The sequence below is a fragment of the Enhydra lutris genome, unplaced genomic scaffold (genome assembly GCF_002288905.1).
Source record: "Enhydra lutris kenyoni isolate GAN:26980312 unplaced genomic scaffold, ASM228890v2 scaffoldscaffold12, whole genome shotgun sequence".
Taxonomy (NCBI): Eukaryota; Metazoa; Chordata; class Mammalia; order Carnivora; family Mustelidae; genus Enhydra; species Enhydra lutris.
The window spans coordinates 47,106,876-47,132,765 of record NW_019154096.1 but is presented as its reverse complement, the minus strand read 5'-3'; the positions used below and the strand labels follow the sequence as shown (position 1 = coordinate 47,132,765).

The window sequence follows — 25,890 nt, the reverse complement described above, 5'->3', positions numbered from 1 at the left end:
ATTACCCGGGGAATATCTTATAAGCTGATTATTCTTTCAATGAGAAGAATAGAGTATTGGGGTGCCTAGGTGGCTCAGTGGGTTAAAGCCTCTGCCTTTAGCTCAGGTCATGATCGGAGGGTCCTGGGATCGAGCCCCGCATGGGGCTCTCTGCTCTGTGGAGAGCCTGCTTCCTCTTCTCTCTGCCTGCCTCCCTGCCTGCTTGGGATCTCTCTCTCTGTCAAATAAATAAATAAAATCTTTAAAAAAAAAAGAATATTAAAAAATATTCTTAGTTATACATAAAATAATTGCTTTCAGACTTGGGGAGAGGGATGGGCATAGGGCAAAGACATAAACTGCCAAAAGCAGTGTGGTCTTTACCCTTCCATTATCAAGGTTAAAAAGTAGAGGAAAGATGATAAGCATTTCAGATGGAATAACATTTGACATCCTATTACTTGTTTTGTGTATAGTACTTACAGATGTTATAAATTCTAAATTGTATTTGCTCTTAAGATGCATAGATGAGAGATTTTTAGTTTAGGAAGGAATCTGAGATATGAATCACAATTGTTATGCGCTGAATTGTGTCTCCCCGCCCCCCAAATTCATGTTGAAATTCAACCCCCCAGGACCTCAGAATATGACTATAATTGGAGGTAGGGTATTTAAAGAGTTAATTAGAGTAAAATGAGATCATAGGAATGGGCCCTAATCCAATATGATTGTGTCCTTATAAGAAGAGGAGATTAGGACACAGACGCACAAAAGGAAAGACTATGTGAGGGTAGAAGGAGAGAAGATGATTATCTACAAGCCAGGGGGAGAAGCCTCATAAGAAACCAACCCTGACAACACCTTGATCTTGGACTCCTAGCCTCCAGAACCGTAAGAAAATAAATTTGTGTGGTTTATGCCACACAGGCTGGTATTTTGTTATGGTAGTCCTAGCAAATGAATACTATTAATAAGAACCTTTAAAAAAAGAATTGGTGACTGGTTTCAGGATTATATGTTTTTAATTTAAAACAAATTGGCACCAAGAATGCGCTTATTTTCATCTTCTGTTTTGCACTTTTGTTGAACTTTAATTTACCCTCAGGGTTTTCAGGCTATCAATATATTTCCTTTTGGTGGCCACAAGGGTAGTGTATCTGAAGATCCTGATACTCTGTTAGTTGATGGTGTGCTGAATGAAGTTTGTTTCTTCTGTTTTTCTTCAAAAGTAGAAACGATATTTGAAATTTTGACCAGTCGGATTATATTATAACATGAGGCATGTTTTCGACTTTTTGTCATCACCGCCACCTCCTACATCTTCTGTGGCTAGTAAAAATGAGAAAAAGCGGTAGCATTGGGAATCCATGGTCACGCAGTGTTTATTCTAAAACTCTGATGATGTTAGTATCAACTTCATAGCTAGTTAATAGTTGTTAACTTAGAACAAGTACTAAGGGTTTGACCATTTAAAAAAACTTGAATTCATGTTCAGAGTTGACCCATCTGAAAAACAGAATCTTATAAATGATTAACCAATTAACATCTGTTTCTCAAGCAAACCACTGAACTGCACAATCTGGGAATCTGAGTTGTTGCTTTGTGCCAGGCACAAAGTTTGTTGCCTTAAGATACAAAATAATGTTTTTAGTTCACAGAGACTTGCCAGGGTAGCAGGAAGAAAGTTCAGAAGTAATTTTTTATGCAAATAAAGATAGATTTATATCCGATACACTGAATACGAACAGAAAATGTCAAGAGCCACTTAAAGATTCTGATAGCCTGTTCATCATAAAATTGAGATAGGGATTAAATTTAATTGTACTAAGAAATACCTTTGCTTTCCACTTGCATCGTAGAATTTACCTCTTTTGTTATCTTTTTGAAGTGAAAATCAGGTTCTTGCTTTCCCATCTAAATCCTTTAAAGACTTCCCTTTGCTCCTCTAGAGGACAAATCCTCAAGCAAGGCCTTTAAGGCAGCATTATCCTGCCCAACTGCCTTACCAGCTCTACCTGGTACTTAGCCCAGCTTGCTCTCTGGACTCTGGCTACACCAGCTTTTAGATTCTTCAGTCGCACCAAGCTTATTTCCACTTCAAGGCCTTCGTGCATATTCTGTTCCTTTGCTTCCTCCCCACCCCTCCCCCTTTCTTGGCTTAGCCAAAGCCTCCAGTCTTCAGAGTTTAGCATAAGCATCCTTCTTCAGGAAAGTCTTCCCCCATGCTTCCTCTGATAGTTATAATCAGTTGTTCATGATGATAGATAATCAGTTCATTTATTGGTTTAATGTCTACCTCCCCGACCACGGGGTAAGCCCTGTGCGATAAGGACCCCAACTTTCCCCAGGCCCTGCCTAACCCAGGACCTTGTACAGAATAGACCCCCAATAAATACATTGGTGAATGGGTATCAAAAAGTCAAACTCCTACTTTTATTCTGTTGAAGGACATCCTTAACCTTTTAAGCAAACCACTTTCTCCCTCCATGATTTGTTGGTTACACGATAAAAATTTCCTACAAAACCTTTGAAGTGCTGAACCCTCAAGACAAAATGCAAAGTGGTGACATTAGCATTCCCATTTCAAGATGACATTTGAGTCATCTGATAAACTCTTAGTTGATCCCAACAGAGTAATTTCAGGAGTAGAAGTTTCATCAGGAAAAACCACTATCTGGGGACATTTGAGGCACAGCCAGTCTTAAAATACCTGCCAAGTCATCCTATTCAGCTGGCCAGCTCTGCTTTTCATGAGGGGCTTCCTTAAGTCTAGAAGGGAGGCTGGAGGTCTGTAAAATCTCATATAGAGAAGAATATTGAGCTCAGAGGTTAAGCAAGTTGCCCAAAGTAATAGCTAACATGTAATGTTAGTACTAAATTTGTTTTCTCACCTAACCCTGATCCCACTGATTCTATGGCTTTCGTATTTCTAAAATCTCAGTATTCTGTGGAGGTGATCAGGAGCCACATACCAGAGTGGATGAAGCAGGCTAGCCCCAACCCCTACTTCAGCTGAACCAGTCAATTCAGCTGAATTTGTGGGGGGGGGGGGGGGGAATCTGAAAAGCACTAATCAATTTATTATATATAATTACTTGAAAAGCAAGTTTCCTGTTTACATTTACTTTTTATGGTTTTGTCATGTGAAATTAAGCTCAGACTGACTCCTGGTTACTTTACAACAAGCAAAAACAGATTCCATCTAACCTTTTGTGGTCATGTTTCCTTCTTGCTTTTTCATCTCCTCTTCAAGCACCTTCATCTTTGCATCATACTCATCAGCTAGGGATTTCCACTCTACTCTGTTGTTCTGAAGACCATTCAGCATTGGTGTGATTTCTGTATGAAACCGTGAGAACTCCTAGAGAGAATTTTAGGTCAGAAACTATTTAAATCATGTAGTTGATTTTCAGTACTTTTCACATGCAGAGAAGGAGCTGTAAGGAGTTGTATCAGTGCTCAGAGCTGCTAGGATGAGTTTAACTCAGTGCTGTGGAAACAGGGAAGACAGGTACTGTTTTCTAAGTGTGTCTGGTCTGTTCAGGGTGCTCCCGAGTTCTAGTTTTTCTTCCACCCTTAAATGAGATTAGGGTAATTCCTCAAGCTACTTTGGAGAAACAAGGATACCCCTAATGGCTTTCCATGTGAGTGACTTTTGATTTTGATAACACTTTGAAAGAAAAATCCTCATCCCCCAGATGATTATATATTTCACTCAATTTGTTTACTTACCTTATATACAAAAGTACAGACAAAATCAATAAATCCAACTTGAAGTTTGGGTAGTTCATCTTTTTTGTTTCTGTCCATCATAGGCTAGAAAGAGAAATAAATCCTTTAAGGATAGTTTTCTAAGACTCTGTGTACAAAAGAGACTGATTTGTATCTATAATTTGTAATAGAAGTGCATTTTTATGTCAAGGTCTTTACAATAGGCTGTTGCTGCAGCACAGTCCTCTCCAGATCTCCTTGTTCCCAAAATTCATTTGCCACCAGAAGTGCCACCTGCAAATAAAAATAAGACTTGATTCGTGAAACTCAGTCATTCATAGAGAATTTGCATTTTATTAGTATGAGTGACATTTAAGGGTAGCATTTATATTAATGCTTGAGGCATTGTCACACCATGTACTCTTTGGTTTTAGAAAGATGGTGTCTGGGTGGCTCAGTTAGTTAAACATCCAGATTCTCGATTTCGGCTCAGGTCATGATCTCGGTCGTGGGATCGAGCCCCATATTGGGCTCCACACTCAGCGGGAAGTTGGCTTGAGATTCTCTCTCTCCCTCTTTCTCTCCCTCTGCCTTTCCCCCTGCTCACATGTGCTCTTTCTCTCTCAAATAAATCTTAAAAAAAAAAAAAAGATAAAAAGATGTCATCTACAGATTATATTGAAATGGAAGGGGAAATTTCTCCTGTCACTTCAGCATTCTAGGCCCATTCTGGAAATACCTATCTCCATTTGCTATTGCCACTACATCTCAACAATGAAAAGGGGAGATGGGAGGATATTTAATTCCATTACATTTTGCTTCAAGCTCTGCAGCTTCCTACACATCGTCATCTTGTCCTGCTTATCTGTTAGCTTCTAGCATATATCTGGGTATACACACATGCACGCAGATGAGCACCAAGATTTACTTGATAACGGTGAGGATATTTGAGGGTAAATTTATATAGCTTTTAAAAACCCGATATCAAGTTTAATGAACACCTACTAGCTTCCTTATATTGGCATGAACCAGGCTTGCCAGGAGGAATCAGATGTGACCTGTTTCTTTAAGATGCTTCTAGTCTCATAGAGACAGTCATGTAAATCATATGGGTAAGGACTGTAACAGTAGTAGTATGAAGTGTTGGGGATCAGGAGAAGGAAGTAAAGATGAGTTTCATAAAGGAGCTTGCATTTATGTTGTATCAAGGATGAATAGTAGTTTTTCAGATAAAGAGGAGGGGAAGACTATCTGCAGAGATAAAATTGAGCCTCCAGAGCTTAGAGTGAGAGACAGTGAATGGGAGAGAGTGCTGGGAAATAATCTGATGAGTGTGAGTTAAGGACAGGTAGGGACAGACCGTGTAAGCTTTGCTAGGAAGTTTGATTCTCTACACCAGCGATTCTTTTTTTTTTTTTAAGCTTTTATTTCTTTATTTATTTGACAGAGAGAGATCACAAGTAGGCAGAGAGGCAGCAGAGGGAGAGAGAGGGAAGCAGGCTCCCCGCTAAGCAGAGAGCCTGATGCGGGCCTTGATCCCAGGACCCTGAGGTCATGACTCGAGCCAAAGGCAGAGGCTTAACCCACTGAGCCACCCAGGTGCCCCTAGACCAGTGATTCTTATTCTTGGAGCCCTAGTGCACCAAAGAGCACTAGCAGCCCCAGCAGGTAGGGGCCAAAAGAGATTTCAGCTAAAGTAACCTTGCTTCTTTCTTTTATATAAAGTGATTTTGTATAACTTTTTGTGGGGGGTTGCGGGGGAGGACTTTACTTCTTTTTTTATTATTTATTTATTTGTTTTTTAAAAGATTTTATTTTTATTTATTTGACAGAGAGAGAGAGAGAGATCACAAGTAGGCAGAGCAGCAGGCAGAGAGAGAGGGTGAAGCAGGCTCCCCACTGAGCGGAGAGCCTGATGTGGGGCTCAGTCCCAGGACCCTGAGATCATGACCTGAACCAAAGGCAGAGACTTAACCCACTAACCCACCAGGCCCCTTTACTTCTTTTTAATAAGAAAGCTTGAACACCTCTGGCCGGAGGGGGTGGGGGGAAGGGTGGGGTAGAGGGGTGGGGAGTGGTTAGTAGGCTTTTAAGTAGAGGAGTGGCTGAGCAGAGGTCTCAGTATAAATAATCCCAGCAGCAGCTCGGAGGAGGGCTGAGTAGTGAAGGAGGAGGAAGGATCACTTAGGAGGATCCCACCACACCATCTTGCTGATGAAAGAGGGTAAAAGTCTGACCTGAGGCTATAGCCAGCAGGACTGACAGGAATGGGGAGGGGAACTTCATGCAAGGCCCTAGGTTTCTGGCCTGAGTGATTGTGCAGATAAAGAATAAAGAGTAAATAAAGAAGGAAGAACAGGCACATCAGGGTGGAAGGAGCACAAGTGTTTGGTTTTGGAATTTGACGGTTCCAATTACTCTATCCTTATTCATATAACCCACAATTACAGTTGAACCCAGTGAATTCTGGCCTCTCTTCCCCCTAGGGTTTTTCCTAGAAGTCACTGAGGGAAAAAGATAAGTTTCTTTCATCCAGTTAGAAAGAAATCAAGTAATAAACTAGTGACTCCTGACTCTCATTGCCCGAGGTTGGCAAAGAACTGGGGCAGGCACCCTTAAACACGAACTTACTATAGACCGTGCCTTTTAATTTTTTTTTTTTTTAAGATTTTATTTATTTGACAGACAGAGATCACAAGTAGGCAGAGAGGCAGGCAGAGACAGAGAGGAAGGGAAGCAGGCGCTCTGCTGAGCAGAGAGCCCGATGCGGGGCTCGATCCCAGGACCCTGGGATCATGACCTGAGCCAAAGGCAGCGGCTTTAACCCACTGAGCCACCCAGGCGCCCCAAACGGTGCCTTTTAATTACTGACAACACAAGAAGAGGTTGTAGGAGCAAAACCACCCTTGATAGAGGAAAGCACTATGATTCTTTTCTTGTGCCAATTTATCTCCTCTATTAAAAACTCAGACATTCCCTAAATAATTGTATATAAAGTTTTTGCAGTCTGTTCAATGATAAGGAATTCTTTGCAAAAAGCATTTTCTAAAGTCCCTTCTCTTTGCCTTGGGGCCTAACCAAATGACCTGTTGTCTTACTGACACTTGTGAATTCTTGAAAGCTAGTTGTCTGCCTTCATTAGCAGAAATCCAACAGGGAACATTTTATTTTTGTTCTAACTTCCTAAGTTTCTTTTATCTTTTTAAATATAAACCAATTGTTTGTTCTAGGATAATGAAAGGTAATCGCTTACAAAATATATAGTCACATAATTGCTACCTATAGCAAAATTCCAAGATTGCCAGAATATTCCTTTTCTCTCTTACATATGATCTAGATAACATCTGTGCATGTGACAGAAGAGGAGACATAACCGTACTTGCCTGACTTTGTACCTCCCAGGGTTTGGTTATAGCTGACAAGTCACATGCAGTCATCATCATTGCCCTTGGGAGAAAACAACAATTGTTAAAATAGAAAGATATACAAAATAAGTGGTTTATTGTTTTGTTTTGTTTTTGCCAAAAAAGAAATAAAATTCTGACTACTCACATGATAACCTCTTTTTTGGTTGGATCAATGGTTACGTATTTGATGGCCTCTTCTTCAGTTTCCATTTTTTCACAGGCATCAACAATTTTTTGAAACATGGTTCTCTTCCTAAAAAAGATACAGCTGTGCAACAATCTTAGCATATAAGACCAGAGATAAAAAGTATCTTTAATATGTGCTTTTCAGATTTCATGTTCCCACTTTCCATCAGATGTCCACATAGTGGATCTAAGGGGTTGGGGAGAAGAGAACAGGGAATGGCTATTAACCTTGGCATAGAAAGAGTTTAAGAGAGAAAAACCACAAGCCACAAAGGGGGGGGGGGAACCACTGGTAAGTTTGAATACATTAGTAACAAAGGAGATCATAACATAAACATAAAGGCCAGAGGCTGTGTTGAGATAAGATGATGATAAAAAATTCGTAAAACCAACAAAGAACCTAAAATACATGAAAAGATGCTCAGCCTCACTGGTAAAAAAAAAAAAGAAATACAAATTTGAATAGCAGTAAGATGCCATCTCACACTCAAACTGACAAGATAAATAAGTGAATAGATGTGTGACCAGATCAAAGGTAGTCCAGATATAGGATAACAGGAATTCTTGCACACTGCTGGTGGGAATTTAAATTAGGGAAACTACTCAGGAGTGCAGTTTTGCAATGTAGTATTAAGACTGAAGATTTGCAAACTCTACAGCAATCTCAGTTCTAAGTATGTACATTAGAGAAACTCACATGCATACAAGGATATACAATACAGCATTGTCAACAATAATGAAATCTTGGAAATGATCTAAATGTCCATGTGTAGAAGAATGGCTGAATTCATTATGACATCTTCATGAAGTTGAATATACAGTTAAAACTAATAAACTGAATCTTCATTTATCACCGAAGTAAATCTTTAAAACATAATGTTACATGAAAAAGCAAGTTGTAGAAAAGTGTGTACAGTAAGATACCATTTATGGACAATTTAAAAACACAATTAACAATATAAAAACATGGAAAGGATGAGTACACATCAACATCAGAATGATGGTATCTGTGAGGGAGATGGTAGGGGCTTTTCATAGTGGGATGGGATGCCTTGAGTGCATGATTTTTTTTTCCACAAAAAGAGATCTCAGATGGGTGTGGAAAAAATCTTAGTATTTGCTGAATCCGGGTTATGGATATTTGGATATGAATTATATTATTCTAAGTATCTGTCTTCATCTTCGAACTAATAACTAAATTTTTAATTAAGAAGGATCAGAGAGCCACAATTTGATACTACCCATCTAAGTCATTAAAGAGTTAGATACTACAACTAGTTCACCTTGTTCTAATCCATTTTCACTAACAACTTTATAGTTCACTGACAAGAAAATGGGCAGAAGCTTGGAGTGTCTGGTCTCCTTGGTTATTATTACTATAAACAGGCTAGTACTCTGCTGTATGTGACTCAGAATTATCCGAGTTTTATCAATGTGCATTAGTATCACCAAGATTTCTTAGCTCCCAGATTGCAGCAGAATCAAATGTCTGATCCCGCAACTCTAAACCTCAGCCCGTGGACCACGTGAACCCACCTGGGCAAGCATCACCTCCTAAGGCTTTGTGGCGTCACCCTTCTGGCAATGCACCAACCTTGCTGTACATTCTTCAATTCAAATTTCTTCAGAGAACAAACCATTGACATTAGGGGGTTAGTTTTCTAAAATGTGTTTTCAGATGTCTAGTAAATTATGAGGTACTGGGAGGGTATTCTACTGGTGATCCCAAAGGAAAGCGAATAAATATGTGTGTGAAGAAATGCCTTTTAACTTAAATGCAATGGGTCGTTTATGTAAGGCAGAAGCACGCAGAGTATAAGGAAGTTCGTACTTACTTAAAATACAAAGCCAGGTCAGTTGCTATTATTGCAACTTCAAACAAATGAATAACTGTTTCAAACTGGCGTTTATTTAGGTTCTGGAAGATATTCAAACTCTGTAAGATAAAAATTCACATAAATGGGTCTATTAGTTTTAAAAAATCACAATAAAGTACAATCATTAATTTGCTTTTGATTCAACAAACCAACAAAACTATGCCTAACAAAATAAAGATAATTAGCATAGAAGAAAAACTAAGTCTTTCACTTTTTTTCTTTCAGCTTTCTCCCTTGGACTGTTACCCCTCTACATTGAGTAAGGTAATTTAAAGTATAAAAATAGATATTAGCAAACACTCATGTAATCAGTGTATAAGTTTGGGAAGCAAATAATAGTGCTTTTTCCCAGAATCAATTATAAATATAATAGATTTAAATTTTGCTTGTATTAATTGAGGAGCTTTAATAAAGAATATCTGGTACAGCCAATTGTTGGATATGCTGAATTATCCACCAGATAATTTTAGAGTAATCACAGAAATTGTTGGAAAACTTTCAGAAACTACAAGTTAAACTAGTACCCATGTATTTACTAGGGGGAAAAAATCCTCTCCAAGTTGTTCTTAAAATGTTTTCCTGAAATTATGTCTTACAATTTAACTAGACCTTTCTTCAAAGAGCTTCCCACTAATTATCTCCTCATAAATGGATCAGCTTCATAGTGTTCTAGAAAATGAGAGCAAATTTGGGAGGGGTTTTTAAAAGCTCTTGTATTCCAAAATGTATCATTTTGATGATTACATGGTTTTAAACAACAAACTACATCTAGTTAATAATATTGTAACAATATATATCATTTTGCAAAAGCTTTCATATTCCAAATCCATCATTTTAGGAATACAGGCCAAAGGACATGGATAGTGGCTTTGCCAAATGAAGTTGATGGTTATGAAATAGGCATATAGACCTGAATCACATTTTTATCTTTTTTCTCCCTCATTTTCTTTGTAAAGATTTTATTTATTTGACAGAGAGAGAGAGAGACACAATCAGGAGGAGCAGCAGGCAGAGGGAGAGGGAGAAGCAGACTCCCTGCTGCACAGAGAGCCCTACAGCATGGGCCTCGATCCCAGGACCCTGGGTCATGACCTGAGCCGAAGGCAGACGCTTAACTGACTGAGCCATCCAGGTGCCCCTTCTCATTCATTTTTCACTTTCCTTTAAAAACATGGGAAAGTCTCCTAATTGAAAAACCCTGTCTTTATTCTTTTTATTTTCTCTATTCTTTCATATCTAAGGATCTTTAAAAAAGAGCTTCTAAGTGGTTTCTTTATAACCTATGGATATAGATTCATATAAAAGATCCTGCTTCTGTTTTATATTAGTGGCTAGAAAGCCCTTGACCAAATTTGGGGCCCATGTCTTACACCTCTCACTGTAGACATTTGGGGCCTTTACTATTTCTTTCTTCTCTTTTCTTTCCTTTTTTTTCTTTTCTTTCTTTCTTTCTTTCTTTCTTTTTTTTTTTTTTTTTTTTGTTAGATAAGGCAGAGTCAGTGATTAGAGCAGGAAAAAATTAATACAAGATGATCAATACCAAGACATCCAGATGACATTACTAAAATATGAAGAATTAAGTATCAGATGAACATCTATGCAGAAAAAACAAGTCATATGTAAGACAAAAAGACTGGCCATATACAGCTCTTCAGGACAACACTTCAACGCCAAAAGACAGTGAAGCAATGTTCTTCAATTTCTGAGAAGAAGTGTGATGCAAGACCTTTATGTCCCGCCAAACTGATCTTCAAAAACAAATGTAACAAACAGGTATTCTTAAACATGTACTTAGATTAGCCTCTCTTGGAAAAACTGCCATTTGACAAAAACCTAGCCAATCAAGGTGTGAGTCAAAATAAAATACAGATGAATGGAGAAGCCATAATAAAAGGATTAATTTTAAATACAGGGCCCATTTAAGAGTAGAATTAAGAATAAACAATTGTGGGGCACCTGGGTGGCTCAGTGGGTTAAGCCTCTGCCTTCAGTTTGGGTCATGATCTCGGGGTCCTGGGATCGAGCCCCGCATCAGGCTCTCTGCTCAGCGGGGAGCCTGCTTCCCTCTCTCTCTCCGCCTGCCTCTCCGCCTGCTTGTGATCTCTCTCTCTGTCAGGTGAATAAATGAAATCTTTAAAAAAAAAAAAAAAGAATAAACAATTGTGTTGAAGCTAGAGGGTATTGGGCGAAGTGAAATAAGTCAGTCAGAGAAAGACAAATACCATATGATTTCACTCATATGTGGAATTTAAGAAATAAAGCAAATGGTCATGGGGGGGAAATGAGAGAGAGAGAGAGAGGCAAACCAAGAAACAGACTTAACTACAGAGAGCAAACTGATGGTTACCAGAGGGGAAGGGGTGGGGGCACCAGGAGAAATAGAGGATGGGGATTTAGGAGGGCACTTGTTCTGATGAGCACCCTTGTACGTAAGTGTTGAATTACTACATAGTACGCCTGAAACAAATATTTCACTGTATGTGAACTAACTGGAATTTAAGTAAAATTATCCTTTTAAAAAGGGTAAACAATGCTGGAAATTATCAAGCAACATGTGAATTTTGTAAATACTGATAATGATAAAAGAAATAGTAATGATAATAAACACCTTACAAAACAGAAGTGAAGATCTGGGAAGAAGTAGAAGTATCTTAATTGCTTCATGTTTCAAAAATATCAAAATTCTAAAAGTTGAGCTCTAGTTTGTCACAATTTCACAATTTCTCACTGTGAGAAATTTGTTCATTGTAGAGGGCTCTTTAAGAGCTAGTATCTCTTGCTTAAAGACACAGTGTCCAAAGTTCTGCAATTCCTTCCATTTCCAAAATGTTTCTTCCATTAAATTCAAATAGAATTAAATAAAGATACATGGAAAACTAGTCAACAATGAAAAGGAATGAATTACTGATATATACAATGCAGACATATCTCAAAATTATTGCTTTGTGTGCAAGAAGGCAGCACAAAAAATTACTTGTATAATTGCATTTATATAAAATCTACAAAAATCTAAACTAATTTATAGTGACTGAAAGTGTTTCAACGGTTGTTTAGGACTGGGAGCAGAGAGCAGCATGCACTGTAAAGGGGAATGAGGAATGGTTTGGGGTGATAGAAGTGTTCTATATCTTGATTGTGGTGGTGGTTTCTTAGGTGTATAAAATTATATAAATTCATAAAACTGTACACATTGAGGGGGTAGAGTTTATTGTACACATATTATACTTCAATGAAGCTGCTTTTAAAAATGTAACTCTGACTTTTAAAAAAGCTTGGATAGTATAACCCATTTTTCTAAAATTGTTTCCATCCTGCCTGTATATTCACAGGGTGGCCACAATGAAGTTCATCACGTGGTAACGAAATAGCTATTTTCTGAGTGATAGGATTTGAAATAATTTTTTTAATATTTGTTTTTGAATTTTTCCCTGTCATTGAGTTTTCATATTGGCAAGTATAATTTTTACAACCACTATGAGGTCATTGATTTTAAAAACATGTACATATGTAATATTCCATTTGTTTCCCCAAAGACTGTGCTGAAAACCTGAGGTGGGAACAGGTGCACGAGAGTAAGAGAGGAGGCCTATTTCCCAGCTGACTCCTGTGGGCCCCGGTGTGCACAGTGGCTCTCATTAGCCCACAGAGAGTCTGTTTCTTCTCCCCGACTATTAAAATGGCAGTAAGTATATCAGTTCCGAGTGGTCCACCAAAATAAGCAGGAGTGATCCATTTCATCCCGAGTAGGGCTTTCAGGTGAGGTGAGGCAGGAGAGAGTACAGGCTGCTCCAGCCTTCAGTGTGGTACCTGCAACACCCATCAAAAGAGATTGCTAACATGTTCATGGCTCACTGGGACCAAACACAGGATATTTCACCACTTCTTCACTGCTTTGTATACGATGGGCTTGGTATGAGAAAGCATAAGTAGAATTATAGACTCTGTAAAGAAGTGTTTTGAATAATAACAAGGTTCCTGTTAGTTAAGCTGAGAAATTCATTTTGTTGTTTCTACAATACAGGATGGCGTTAAAATTTATACTTTTACAAATTTGACCAGCATTTTTCCACCTGTTGACTCAGGTGAAAGAGTGGACTTCTGTCTGGTTTAGAATTCAGGTGGTTCTTAATCCTCAGAACAGTGAATCCCACTCTACTAGAACATAAGGACATTTTAATTCAAAGCCTCACTAATATGCAAAATAAAATGAGTAATGACCACAAAATGCCAAAATTGTTATATAAATCATGAGGATTTATCTTATTTAAATGCTTTTAATGCAAATATTTTCTTTATACAAAAAAAAACAAATGGAAGAACAACATTGTCTCCCAAAAGTGTAAAAAGAACATCTGATGGCTAAAAATTTCATTTTTTTTTAGTGTTCCATTTGCCTGCTCATAAAAAGCTCTGTGATTGCATTGCCTAGAAACTCTATTTACAGGCCCTGTAAGTTTGCAATTAGCAGGTTGGATAGCATTGTAGACAGGTCCGTGCCAAGGTGGTATGGATTACCCAGATGCAGTATGACTTTTTAGAAAGAATAATAAGCCTTTATATAGCCATCAAAACCAATTTCAGACTCCAGTGTAAATAAAATTAAAAAAAAAAAATTAAGATGGAAAACCACAAGTCTATTTTAAACCTTTAAATTCCAGAAAGGGAAACCATAGGAGATAAGAAGACCACCCCCCAGCCCCACCTCCACTGCCCCCCCAACCTCCAATGTTAAGCATTTAAATACTTGGTTGAAGTTCTTTTTTTTTTTTAAGATTTTGTTTATTTATGAGTATAAGTAGGAGGAGCCGTAGTCAGAGGGAGAAGCAGGCTCCCCGCTGAGCAGGGACCTGAGCCAAAGGCAGAGGCTTAACCAACCGAGCCATCCCGGCGCCCCTTGGTTGAAGTTCTTAAAATATATTTTGCTTTGTAGGGACATGTAAAATTAAAAAATAAATTATATTAGACACTACCAGCTTGTGGTGTAACATAATCAGTGACACCACATATACTTTTTAAGTATAACTAGAATATATATCCACTTTCCCCCAAGTCTATATACCCCTTAAATAAAATTGATAAAAAGTAGGGAAAATTCTTACTCAAAAATGTAAGATTGTCCCAACAAAGACTCATAACAAATTAGTAACAGGAATTTACTCTTGTCTTCCTGAATTACTTTCAATTCCACTCCTTTTAACTTTCATAGAACAGATAATATCATCATTTTTATGTTATAAACCCTACTGCAGGGATAGGTTTTGGTTGTACACTAGAATTATCATTCTCATTAAAAATGTATGAGATGCCTGGGTGGCTTAGTTGGTTAAGTGTCTGCTTTCAGCTCGGGTCATGATCCCTGGGGGTCCTGGGATTGAACCTCACATGGCATCCAGCTCCCTGTGCAGCGGGGAGTCTGCTTCTCCCTTTCCCTCCGTGGCTCCCCGACCCTCGCCCACACATGCTCTCTCTCACTCTCTCTTTCTTTCAAATAAATAAATAAAATCTTTAAAAAAGCTAAAAATGCAAATTCCTGGGCCAGAATCCCAGAAAACCCCGTCAGGAAGTGCAAAATGAAGCCCAGGAACTTTTTAACAACCTGCGTGAATTCTGATAAATTCGTGAATTCCGTGTGAATTCTCCCTGTGAATTCTGATGCACCGGGTCTGGGTCTCCCTGTCTGGGTGTGGAATCAATCACAGGCTATTAAAAAAACTCAACTATTTTTTTTTTTCTTTTCCACCTTTCTGCGTGGTCAATCTACCTTGCAAGTTTCCCCACTTGCTTTACATTACTTGGGAGAATTTAGTGTTATCTCTAAATTATTAAAATTATTATTAAAATAAATAAATGCCTGGGCTCAGGCATATATCTGTATGTTCCTTCCCTGAGCCTTTAATAAAAGATTGTTACAGAAACTGAGAAAAGCTCCACCCCGCCAAAGGGCTTATTTCTCCCGACTGAGCACGTGTGATTCCCAACATGTTCTCTGCTATGACAAAATGTTTCCCTCCATATAATAATGACTCGTTTTAATCAGCTTTAGCTTGGAATTTCTCAAGAGGTTTTTTTTTTAAGTATAACTAGAATCTATATCCACTTCCCCCAAGTCTATATACCCCTTAAATAAAATTGATAAAAAGAAGAATGACAGCCTCCTGTAGAATGTTAGTAACACAGGACATGTGCAAATCAAAGTGAATTCAAGACCAAGCTTCCTGCACAAAGCTGTCGCTGACCCCATCCCTTTGCTCCCCTGTGCCCTACCCACTCTTGAATGTGGCATCTCCTTCTAGAATCTCAGCATTACCAGTGCCTCTCTGACCGCAGATGTCTGTTTCTGTTTTGTACCGTGGTTTCCTGCTTACCTCCACTACCAAAGCTTGACTTCCTCAACGACACAGACAAAGCCTCAGAGGGCGTGCCCCGTGAATAAGAAAATCATTGGCTATGTAGCCTACGTTCCCCTTTCCATATATATATCCCTTAGGGAGAACAGGGCCCTCTCACATCCATCATAGATTTTTCTTCTTTCTCCACAGACCCACAGAGATTTTATGGCTTCCTATGGCTCTTTTCTATCTCAGCTCCTTCCAGCCTGGTTGTTCAAAACTCTTGCAAAATAGGCATTTCTAGCAATTGACTACAATAAGGGGATAGGCTGCCAAGTGCCGTAACTCAAGGCCGTCCTCTTTCTAGGCATTTTCTGTGGGTTAGTGCTTTGATCCAGAGCTTCTGAGCTGGAGAAGGGCTCATGTACCTCGTCCTGCAGGAGAGTCTTACTGTACTCCAGGTGATGCCTCTCCAAAATGGAAGATCCGTGAAGCTTTGCTAATGGAGACGTAGATCTAGGAGGAAGAGGATATGCCGTAAGTTCAGCAGTTTAGAGATTACACGGAAGTCCATACAGTATAAAGTCTTTACTCTCTGAGGATGTTTTCCATTTCTTCTTTCTCCCTCTCCTCTAATACCTGTGAAATGATCGAAAGGAACATATTGGGACCAATTTTTTTTAGATTTAGAACATTTTAAAGAGAAACACTCTTTAAAAAAATTCTTTAAGAAAGCTAATTTGTTGAATGCATACAATGACTGAATTATTTAAATTAGGAAGTTTGGTTCATCCCCTGCATCTTTAAGTTTAAAATCTTGAGGTTCCCTGGAGCTTATGGCACTGGCCTGTGACTCCCCGAACATGGAACAAACCTCTTGAAGGCCCACAGATCATTTGCATGGAAAATGTTTATTAAGAATTTCCAGGAACTGGGGCACCTGGGTGGCTCAGTCAGTTCAGCATCTGACTTCAGCTCAGGTCATGATCCCAGGGTTCTGGGATGGAGCCCTGCTTTGGGCTCCCTTCTCAGTGGGGAGTCTGCTTCTCCCTCTGCCCCACACCCCACTCTCATGCTCTCTTTCTCTTTCTCTCTCAAATAAATAAAATCTTAAGGCTAAAGAAAAAGAATTTCCAGGAACCAAAATAAAAATGATTATAAAGTGATCATTTTTTTTTCTCCTCTAAGACAGGGACATCAATTTTAAGTTAAACTTCCCATTCGTTAACTGTTAGGTCACAGCTTTCTATAAGTGGGGACTGCAGTCTTGGGTGCCCTGTCTTCCTTCAAGTCTTTCTGTTTGAGAAGGGGAAGCCCTCAAAAATAAAAGGTAGAGAGAGGAAGTGATAGAGAGAGGAAGTGATAGAGAGAGGCTGAGGTCAAAGGCCTACACAAGTAGTATGAAGAATTTGTTATAAGAACTATGGAATGAATAACTAAGGAAGAAATCAGAGATAGGAGTGGCAGCCTTAGTAGAGAAGTTTCATCTTATTTGAGAAAGAACAGAACTTTAGAGAGTAGAAGAGATAGTAACAGGTCACTAACAAGTCTGGTAACCCACATGCTCTAGTTAGGGAACAGTGTCTGAACAATATGATAATTGATCATAATTTTAGGACATATTTAAATACCTCCTCTGTGTTAGCACTGGAGATTTAAAAAAATTAATTGAAGCTCGATTCCGGTCAGAAAAGAATGGTGTCTTTAATTCCTTTAGGTTTAAAAGCATCAGTCAAGAAAGATTTCTGGGGATTTAGAGATACACCCAATCTCAGAATAATACCTCACAGATTATTTATTAATACAAAAGAGAAAATGTACCTTTACCTAAAGAGAGCTCCTGGATATTGCCCATAAATAATTTAACTATACCTCATAAATAATGGGACAAATTGCTACTATGGGCTTCCTGATGCACTGAGAAGGGTACTATCCATGTAGAAATCCCACCAAAAATGTTTACCCTGAATCTGGTAAGCAGGAAACCACTGGGAAAATCCAAATTGAGGGCTTTTTCCTGCACAAGAATCGGCCTAAACTAAAAAATGGCCATATTCAGAAAGATACAAGAAGGTTGAGGAGTTATTACAGATTAAAGAGATTAAAAATACTGGACAACCAAACACAAGGGGTGATCCTTGATTAGATCCTGAATCTAAAGGGGAAAAAAAAGCTATGAAGGACATTATTGGGAAAATTGGAATCATTTGAATAAACATTCTATATTGGATAATAGTAGTGTACCAATGTTAAATTTCTTCAGCATGATCATCTTGTTTTGTCTCTATGGGCAAATGTCTCCCTTATTCTTAGGAGATACGTGCTGAAACATTTTGGGGTAAAATGTCATGATGTCTGCAACTCACAGATGGTTCAGTAAAAAGAAAAAGAATTAATTTATATACATGCACAGACACACACATATGTATATACACATTTGGAGAGAAAATTAATTTAGCAAGATATATTTTTAAAGTAAATTTCAGAGATGTCATTAAAAGTTTCCATGGGATACCGAGAAAAAAATATTTTTTTTAAATCATACCATCCATCAATAATTCTCTGTATTTTGGAAGTCTGCCAACAGTAAGCTTGAAGGATGGAAAATAGCTAGTTTAGACTGTGCTACTATCCAGGGAGAAAATAACGAAAGTAGAGAAACTCAAGCAGGAGATCATGGTGTGACTTGACTAGCCAACCTACCAGTTTTCCTGGACTTTTCAAGAATGATTTTTGAAAATTAAGACTCCAGCCAGGGACAGTGTTGGTAAGAAAGTGCTAAAGGGGTTCTTTTAAGGTAGACGAGTAATATCCCAACTTCCTGAAGAAATCTGAGGACTGTTGTTGGGGAGAGGGACACCACCATAAGTATTCCCTAGAGAATTCTGAGGTGGTGGAGGAGATGATTGAAGACTGGATACAAGTAAATTTTATCCTAAAATTTAAGAAGCAGAAAATGACACAATATGTAGATGACAGAACAGGAAGGTTGACCTTTATCTCTGAAACAGTTTAAACTATTTCAGAGTTTGTAAGCACTTACAGGATAATCATTAGGAAATCCCAAAGCAGGTTTAGAAGGAATACATGAGGCCAGGTTGATGTTATGGACCCTTCTGTGACAGGGTTGGTCGGGGCAGAAGGCCGCAGAACCCCTGTGTCTGGATTTCAGCAAGGCAGTTGACAGGGCGCCTCAGGATATCTGCAGTAGGTCCTGGAACAGTGAGTGTATCCGCTCACACAGCTGGGCAGCAGAGCCCAATGAGTGGGCTTAATTGACTGTCTTAAACCGTGAGAACAGGTTTCCAGTCCTGGGCCCCAAAACTTTGCCCTTGCTCTTGTCCTGATGCATAATTTTACCAGTGACTTGAATGAATATTAATGGAAATCATGACTAATTTTCCAACGATAAAAAAACTGGGAAAAAAAAATGAATCCATTGGCTGACAGAGTATGGCAAAGGCGATTTCAATTAAGAGTGAAATGAAGAATCAAGAAGATGAAATTTAATTAAGATTAAATGTAAAACACTTCAGATCCTGTCTGGATTACTGTGTTAAGCCCCAAGACCTGCATTTAAAGAATGACATAAAAACACTAGACTGGATTCACAGAAGAATAGCCAAAAAAATGACGTGCGTGGAAACTTTATATATGAAATGGTTTAAACAGCTGGGTGTGTTCAACCAGGAAAGGAGGAGGGGGAAGTGTTAATTCTCTTTTATATGAAGGAATGGTCTGTGGTATGGAAATTATACATATTCTAGCAGCTCCAGAGAGAAACCTGAACAGGACAAACAGATGTGATTGGGAGACCAATTTCAGTTCAGTATCATGAAGAACATCCAACCATCAGAATCATCTAAGAGTAGAACGGTGTGTCCTGTGGGCCATTATGGGAAAAGCCAGATATGGACTCGAGGACGTCGGGAGGAAGGCAGTTGAGGAGAGGCCTGTGTTGGATGGGGGATAAGATAAATTTTAACATTCCTCATATTTTGTCCCAGTAACTGCATTTCTTCAGGGAGAAGACGGAGGAGAGAAAAGAGGCAGAAAGACAAGATGGCTGAAAAACTAAACAAGGAAAAGGGGTGAAAGGGATAAAGAAATCAGTAAGCTTAGAGATGAGTGAAGCAGAAAACAAACTGGCTGGAAAAGTGAAGGAACCAAAGGGAGTAGGAGAACTGGAGGTAACGACAGAAATCTGAAAATGGCAAGGTTTTTAAGGCATTGTCAGAGGTTAGTCTATAAGGCTAATAAATGAGGGTGGAAACCAGAACCAAGGGGGCCAGACATTCTAGAGACAAGAAATCAGACCATGCGCACAAGGTCCAGACAAGAAGCAGAGTCATCTGTGATCCCTTCTGCTTCATGTCACCCTCCATGGCAAGCTGATTTGTCACCATCAATGTGAGAGTAATAATCGTGTTTCATTCCACCTTCTCAAGAACATGCCAATATCATGTCTCCATAGCTCTGTGGACTCCTAAGCAATTCTTCCAGAACAATGGGGATATGAAGAGCCTCAGTGAGCATCACAATTGAAGGACAGCATGCAGCAAGGCTGTGTTTGATCATGGTGGCATAGCAGAGCTGCCAGGACCAAAGACACCCATGCTAAGGTGCCTGCAGCGAGGAAACCCATACACAGGTCCCAGTCTTTCCACCACCTCATATTCCTGCCGTCCAGTCTACAGAGAGAAATGGCAGGAGACATTCAGCGTGCCCCCCTGCAGATGGATGGGGGCACCCACACAGACCCCACGCCCAGCCAAAGCAGAGACCTGCTGCATCCTTCCTGGAGGCCAGATGCCACATCCAATTTGGCAAGATGGACTTTGCCTTTCTGAGCTTGTTTCTTCCTCAGTAAAAGAGGGAGGTGATAGGAGCACCCATGTAGGAGCGCTAGGAGAATTCAAAGAGGCGATGAGTGCCAAGTTCTCAGCACGGGGCAGCACACCCTGGCTACTCAGTAGATCTGAGGTGGCTACCACACCAGTGCTCAGAGGAGAGGAAGGGAACCCAGCCACTGTCAGGACACTGGCATGCAGGAGTGCAGAATGGCCCGCGTGCACGGGGATCTCTGGAGGGAAATCCGTCCCTTGCCCGAAGCCACAGAGCCAATCCTCTTTTCAAGACAAAGCCCCATAGCTGGAGTTGCGGAAGGTGAGACTGACATCACCACTCACAGGGTGCTTTTCATTCACTGAGTAGATTTTTTGGGAGCACCTCCTGTGTAGTTTCAAATACATGTAATTTCATTTGAGTCCCCTAACAGTCTTTGAGAGGCAGATATTGTGCCCCTTCTGTGGTTCTGTGGAATCTCAAATAGACCAAGTGACTTCCCCAAGCTCCCCCAACCAGGAAGTGGTTGGACCCCACAAACCCAGACTTCTCTCTAAATGCCTGGTGCCTCCGGAGAGGGGTAGGTAGTATGTCAGAGATGAGGATACAGTGTGTCTAAGTCAGACAGAGCAGCTTAAAAGCCATGATCAAGGAGCTCAGCTGGCCACGGGCATTGCTGATGAATTTTGAAGAGTGTCAGTGACATCATAATAATACTTAGTGTTTATTTACTGTCCGGAGGCTACCAGGAGTGGAATGCTTTATATGCATGATCTCATTTGATTTTTACAAGGATCTTACCTGTTAGGTACCATTGCTACAATTCTTACTTTTCAGATGAGGAAGCTGAGGCTTACAAAGTGTAAATCACTTGTGAACCCAGTGAGCCCACATCTGTCTGAGCTGAGAAACTGCACCTTCATTGTTGCCCTTGGCTGGGGCAGGAGGGGAAGGTGGCAGCGAGGATAAGGTGCCAAGCCAGCTGTAGGAGAGCTCGGGAGGGGAGGGAAGGGGAGTGAGCCCAGGAAAGAACGCCCTCTGGTTGGGGGTGTTCCACAAGTGTGTGTGCGTGTAAGCCCAAGCCTGGTGCACTTTCATATATGAATTCCATACTCTGACTAAGCACTTGAAGAGAGGAGGAGTGACAGTATTTATGAATAAGGCAGAGCACGTCTGGAAATGAAAACCATAGGGGACGGGGGCTGCAGGCTGCAAACATCCAGGGAGAAAGAGCAGACATTATCATGAGGGCTGAGGCTCTGAAGGAACAGAACATGACCCTGAGATTCCTGAACATGATGGAGAAGAGCTGACAGGCTAAGAGACAAGTTCTCTTCTCCCCCAAGATGGCTTCAAACATCACCAGTACTCGTCACTTACTTCATCTGATACAAATTATTGGTGCCTCGGTGGTCAATGTCGTGGCAGAAGGCAGCTGCGAGCATGGCGAAGGCTTCAAGATCCGTATAGTATTTCTTCAGTCTTCCTGTCTAAAAACACACATATGTATACATATATATTTACTTAGACATATACACCTCTGAGCGGGCGCACTGAGGCCTGCCTGCAAAGGAGAAGATGGCCTGCCCGGTTTGTAGAGCAAATCGGCTTTACATCTCGGGTACTGCAGCTCATTCCCAGCAATTACAAAACCCAGCAGGTTCCTGTCTGTTTCCAATAAGGCCATGAGTATGTGAATGCCACGGTACTCATCCAACCACGTGCCCAGAGATACCCATGTTGCCTGGCATCATCTACAGGGGCATTTGGGGCTTATAGGATCCAAAATTACTGATCTAAAACCATGGACCACAGCCGCTTGTCATCGTGCTCACAAGGGAAATGTGCAGGTTTCCCGCGGTTCGCAGCTCTCTGTACCTACCATGAGCAGAGTGAACATGGTCTGCCCCACGTTGAAGCCGTGCCGCCAGTTGTGGTAGGTGATGGAGCGGTACCCTTTCCTCACCGTGTACATCCACCTGGTCAGAACCTGCCGCCCAAACAAGACAGCTCTGTTCAGACTTTGGAATCGAATTCTAAAGATCAGAAGGTCTGTGACCATCTTATCTAAAAAGATAGGTTGGTCCTGTTTGCAGGGCTCAAGCTGATATATTTACAAAGTTAATAATCATTGAAAACCCAAACGGAAGTTAATCTTTTGAACCACGGGAAACACAGGCAAGGGCAGCAATGGCATCACACCTTCCTTTCAATTACATGCTATCTGACCTCGACGGGTACTTTGAATTTCTCCACCACGTTGATTTCAAAAAACAGCCGCAGCCCACACTTAATCAGCTCGTGCTCTGTGATGGGGAAATCGCTGAAACGGAACTCGTACAGGTCCACCGCCTGTGGGTCTGGTAGGTCCTCTTTCTGCGGAGACAAGGGCAGACTGCTTCGGATCACCTGCCTCCCCCGCCCCACCCTGCTCTCCCCTATTTCACATGGGGTGTAAAGCAGAATTACCATGAAAGGGGACCATGTGCAGCCCCCCGAGCCTCTGTGCACCTGACCCCAGGGCCATGCAGAGGCCGTGTGTGATCCCCCAACAAGCCTACACCATTGTCCCCAGTTTCCAGAGGGTGACGCTGAGACTTGGCTCTATTAAGAAACTTTCTGAGCGATGGAATTCAATTCTGAATCCATCTCCAGCGGCCGTTCTCTTTTTCTGATGCTAAAGAAAAGGTCTTGTTGCAGCAGCCTGGTCCATTTTCAGGATTCGATTTCTCTCTTCTCCTCTTTCAGAAATACTTGGCGAACAGTGAACGATCACTTCATTCATTCTTATCTGCTCTTTACCTGCTCGCAGACTGCGGGCTCTGCCACGTGGGATCGCGCGTGTCTTATTTGCCGCGGCTCCCGGTGTCCGCAGGCCTGTGCCAGGGAGGGGCTTGGGAAACGTCTGTGGGATGAATGACGCCTCATTCACCCCACACCTTGTTAGATCAAGGACTATGGATAAAACAGTGAACTTGGCCCGTGACGACTGACATGGCCAGGGAAATAAAAATAGGGATCGTGCCCTTAAGGAACTTAGCTCATTGAAATATTTCTAATATTTCTAATATAGATCATTGAAAGGTGAGAGCTTAGAATACTCACAGAGTGTAACAACATCCCGGGCCCAAGGCTGGGGGTAGAGATTGAAGGCAGGCTGCAGGGGGAATTAGAGGGAGAGAGATTCTGGAAGGATGTGTGGACTCAGCTGGTTTGGTGGAAGGCGGGGAGGAGACCATCCCATGGGAGGAGAGGAAGCTCCAGGAGGGAGAAAGAAGCTAGGAAGAGTGACATGGGTCCACCAGAAGCACGCAGGAGCAATTCGGTCCAAGGGGTATTTACTGAGCCAGTCCTAAGTCCTGCACACTGTGCTAAGGCCATGTTGCTCAGCAAGTTATGGTTTCCCAGGAGGAATAGTTCATGCTCTATTTTACACAAATTTCAATACCAAATGGTAGATGGCTGTTTTAAGCAAAATTATGATTTCTCATCCCTTAAGCCCTCAGTCTGGATTGATCTCTCCCCCTCGCCCTTCTCTCCCTTCCCCAGGTCTCCCAGAGCCCTGTGATGCCTTCTCACCCGGGCTAGTCTCAGACTGGTCACATCAGGCAGACATGATTTTTTTTGCCCTCCAAAGCAATGGTTTAGAGCCAAGAGACTAGCCTTTAGTTCTGGGTTCAGTTTAGCTATATCTCCCAGACTGCACAAGCCGTAGTGTTCTCATCTGTGAAACATGAACAACAATAGTAACAATTTTGTCTTTGCCGTCTTAATTGAAAAGCAATGCTAATCTTATCTGCCTGCCTCACAGAGAATTAATGAAGATTCAGCTCACAAAAACCCTTTCTCCGTTTCTCATAGAACCTGCCTATGTCCTTCGTTACTCCTTCTTGTCACCTTCTTTCTCTGTCCAAACACTCCCAGGTTCCTTGCCCATGTAGGTTCTTCTTTTCCTCTTACGCATTCATCATTTATTCATTCAATAGACATTTATTGGTTTCTATCTGTGTTGTAGGCATTATGGATGACGAAAGCAGACACTGTCACTGGCCCTGAAACATGCATTCTTGTGGGGAGAGGCAGACAATAAGCACATCTTTTAAAAATCAGAGTAGAGAAGGTTAAAGCGGTATGGTGGGGAGTACCCCGGGCCACACAGACTCCCTGCTGGAGGTTGTCTCAGCCCTACAATTTATAGAGTGAAGATAGGATGTGAAAATGATTTTAATGCTTTAAAGGCTCGGTCACACTAAAGTGTAAGTGTGCATTTTAGCAAGAATCCAAGGAAGAAGTTCTCAGAAGAATGACCCCCAGGTCTCATTTGCAGTAACAGGCAAACCAATCAAAGTAGTTTAGGACAAAAATTAAAGAATTTGGAGAACAGCTATTTTACAATATGTGGTACAGAGGGTCGATAAAAAATAAAGGCGTTTGGTTGGTTTGGTTGGTCTAATAAGTAGGAACTCTGGGCACCCAACGGCCAGTCTTCTCCCTGCTAAGCTGGGATGAGGGCAGTTGGGAGCAGCTCTGATGGCACCTTTCAAGGCTGGCTCACTCCATCTACTCCCAGAAGGATCCCCTGGGCACCTGAGCAGGCCCCAGCTTCACCCTCTGCCCAGACAAATCCTGCTTTCCCCTCAGCCTTCTTGCCACAGCTCCCATCTTGTGTTCTACCATCATCCGCGAGTAGAAACAGGCCCTTGGCCTCCCCTGCGCCTTTGGTGCTCACGCTCTGGAAACTCATCCCTGCAGGGCAGTGTGATTGCCTGTATTTTATCCTTAGGGAACACGGCTTCTTGGGGCGCCTGGGTGGCTCAGTGGTTAAAACCTCTGCCTTCGGCTCAGGTCATGATCTCAGGGTCCTGGGATCAAGCCCCACATCGGGCTCCCTGCTCAGCGGGGAGCCTGCTTCCCCCTCTCTCTGCCTGCTTCTCTGCCTACTTGTGATCTCTGTCTGCCAAATAAATAAATAAATAAAATCTTTTAAAAAAAAAAGGAACGCGACTTCTTGACCAGACCATTACTACCTTTTGTGCTCCGGATGGTAGAGTGTGCCTCGCTAACTACTGACTGAAGGAAAAACACAGAATTAAGGATGGGTGACCGAGGTCCTTCTCTGGGAAGTCCTCTCTGGGTCCACGGTGTAATTGCGAGGTGCAGGGCCTCCTGATGTGTCCTGGAGAGGAGGGAAGGAAGGCAGGGGGAGGACTTGCCTCGCCTCCTTTGCCTGCATTGGTGCAGGCTACCTCAGTCCTCCTTGTAAAGCAAAGCTGCCATTGGCATCCATGACATTGTAGAAGGTCGCTAGTTCTCCAGTTAGAGGACAAAGGACCTTATGTTGGAGAAGCAATAAAATGGGTAAAGAACCAATAGCTTTACGAAGAAACACCTGTTTGAATATAAAATCTGCTCTAGGCTCATCCTAAATCATTACTGCATAAAACTTAGGAACTCAAACAAATATTTCAGAAAGGTTCCCCCAAAATTATGATCTCCACTTACGATTACATTTTCATTGCAAGCATTTTCGTTGCCAACATTTTTGCCACATAACTA

The 25,890-nt window shown here is 41.1% G+C and overlaps 1 protein-coding gene across 1 annotated transcript in view; it reads right to left on the bottom strand.

Annotated features, from left to right (window-relative positions):
* Positions 1-1,020: 1,020 nt before the first annotated feature.
* LOC111144918 (phosphodiesterase 6C) overlaps positions 1,021-25,890 on the bottom strand; it is a 47,634-nt gene continuing 22,764 nt past the window's right edge. Inside the window, exons 12-22 of the mRNA XM_022499523.1 lie at positions 22,564-22,710; positions 22,217-22,324; positions 21,715-21,824; positions 15,918-16,005; positions 9,119-9,219; positions 7,243-7,350; positions 7,074-7,137; positions 3,910-3,984; positions 3,712-3,795; positions 3,187-3,340; positions 1,021-1,308 (exon numbers count right to left, since the gene is read on the bottom strand). Coding sequence (XP_022355231.1) covers positions 1,247-1,308; positions 3,187-3,340; positions 3,712-3,795; positions 3,910-3,984; positions 7,074-7,137; positions 7,243-7,350; positions 9,119-9,219; positions 15,918-16,005; positions 21,715-21,824; positions 22,217-22,324; positions 22,564-22,710 — 1,101 coding nt within the window. The 3' untranslated portion in view covers positions 1,021-1,246. The remainder of the gene's footprint in view (positions 1,309-3,186; positions 3,341-3,711; positions 3,796-3,909; positions 3,985-7,073; positions 7,138-7,242; positions 7,351-9,118; positions 9,220-15,917; positions 16,006-21,714; positions 21,825-22,216; positions 22,325-22,563; positions 22,711-25,890) is intronic.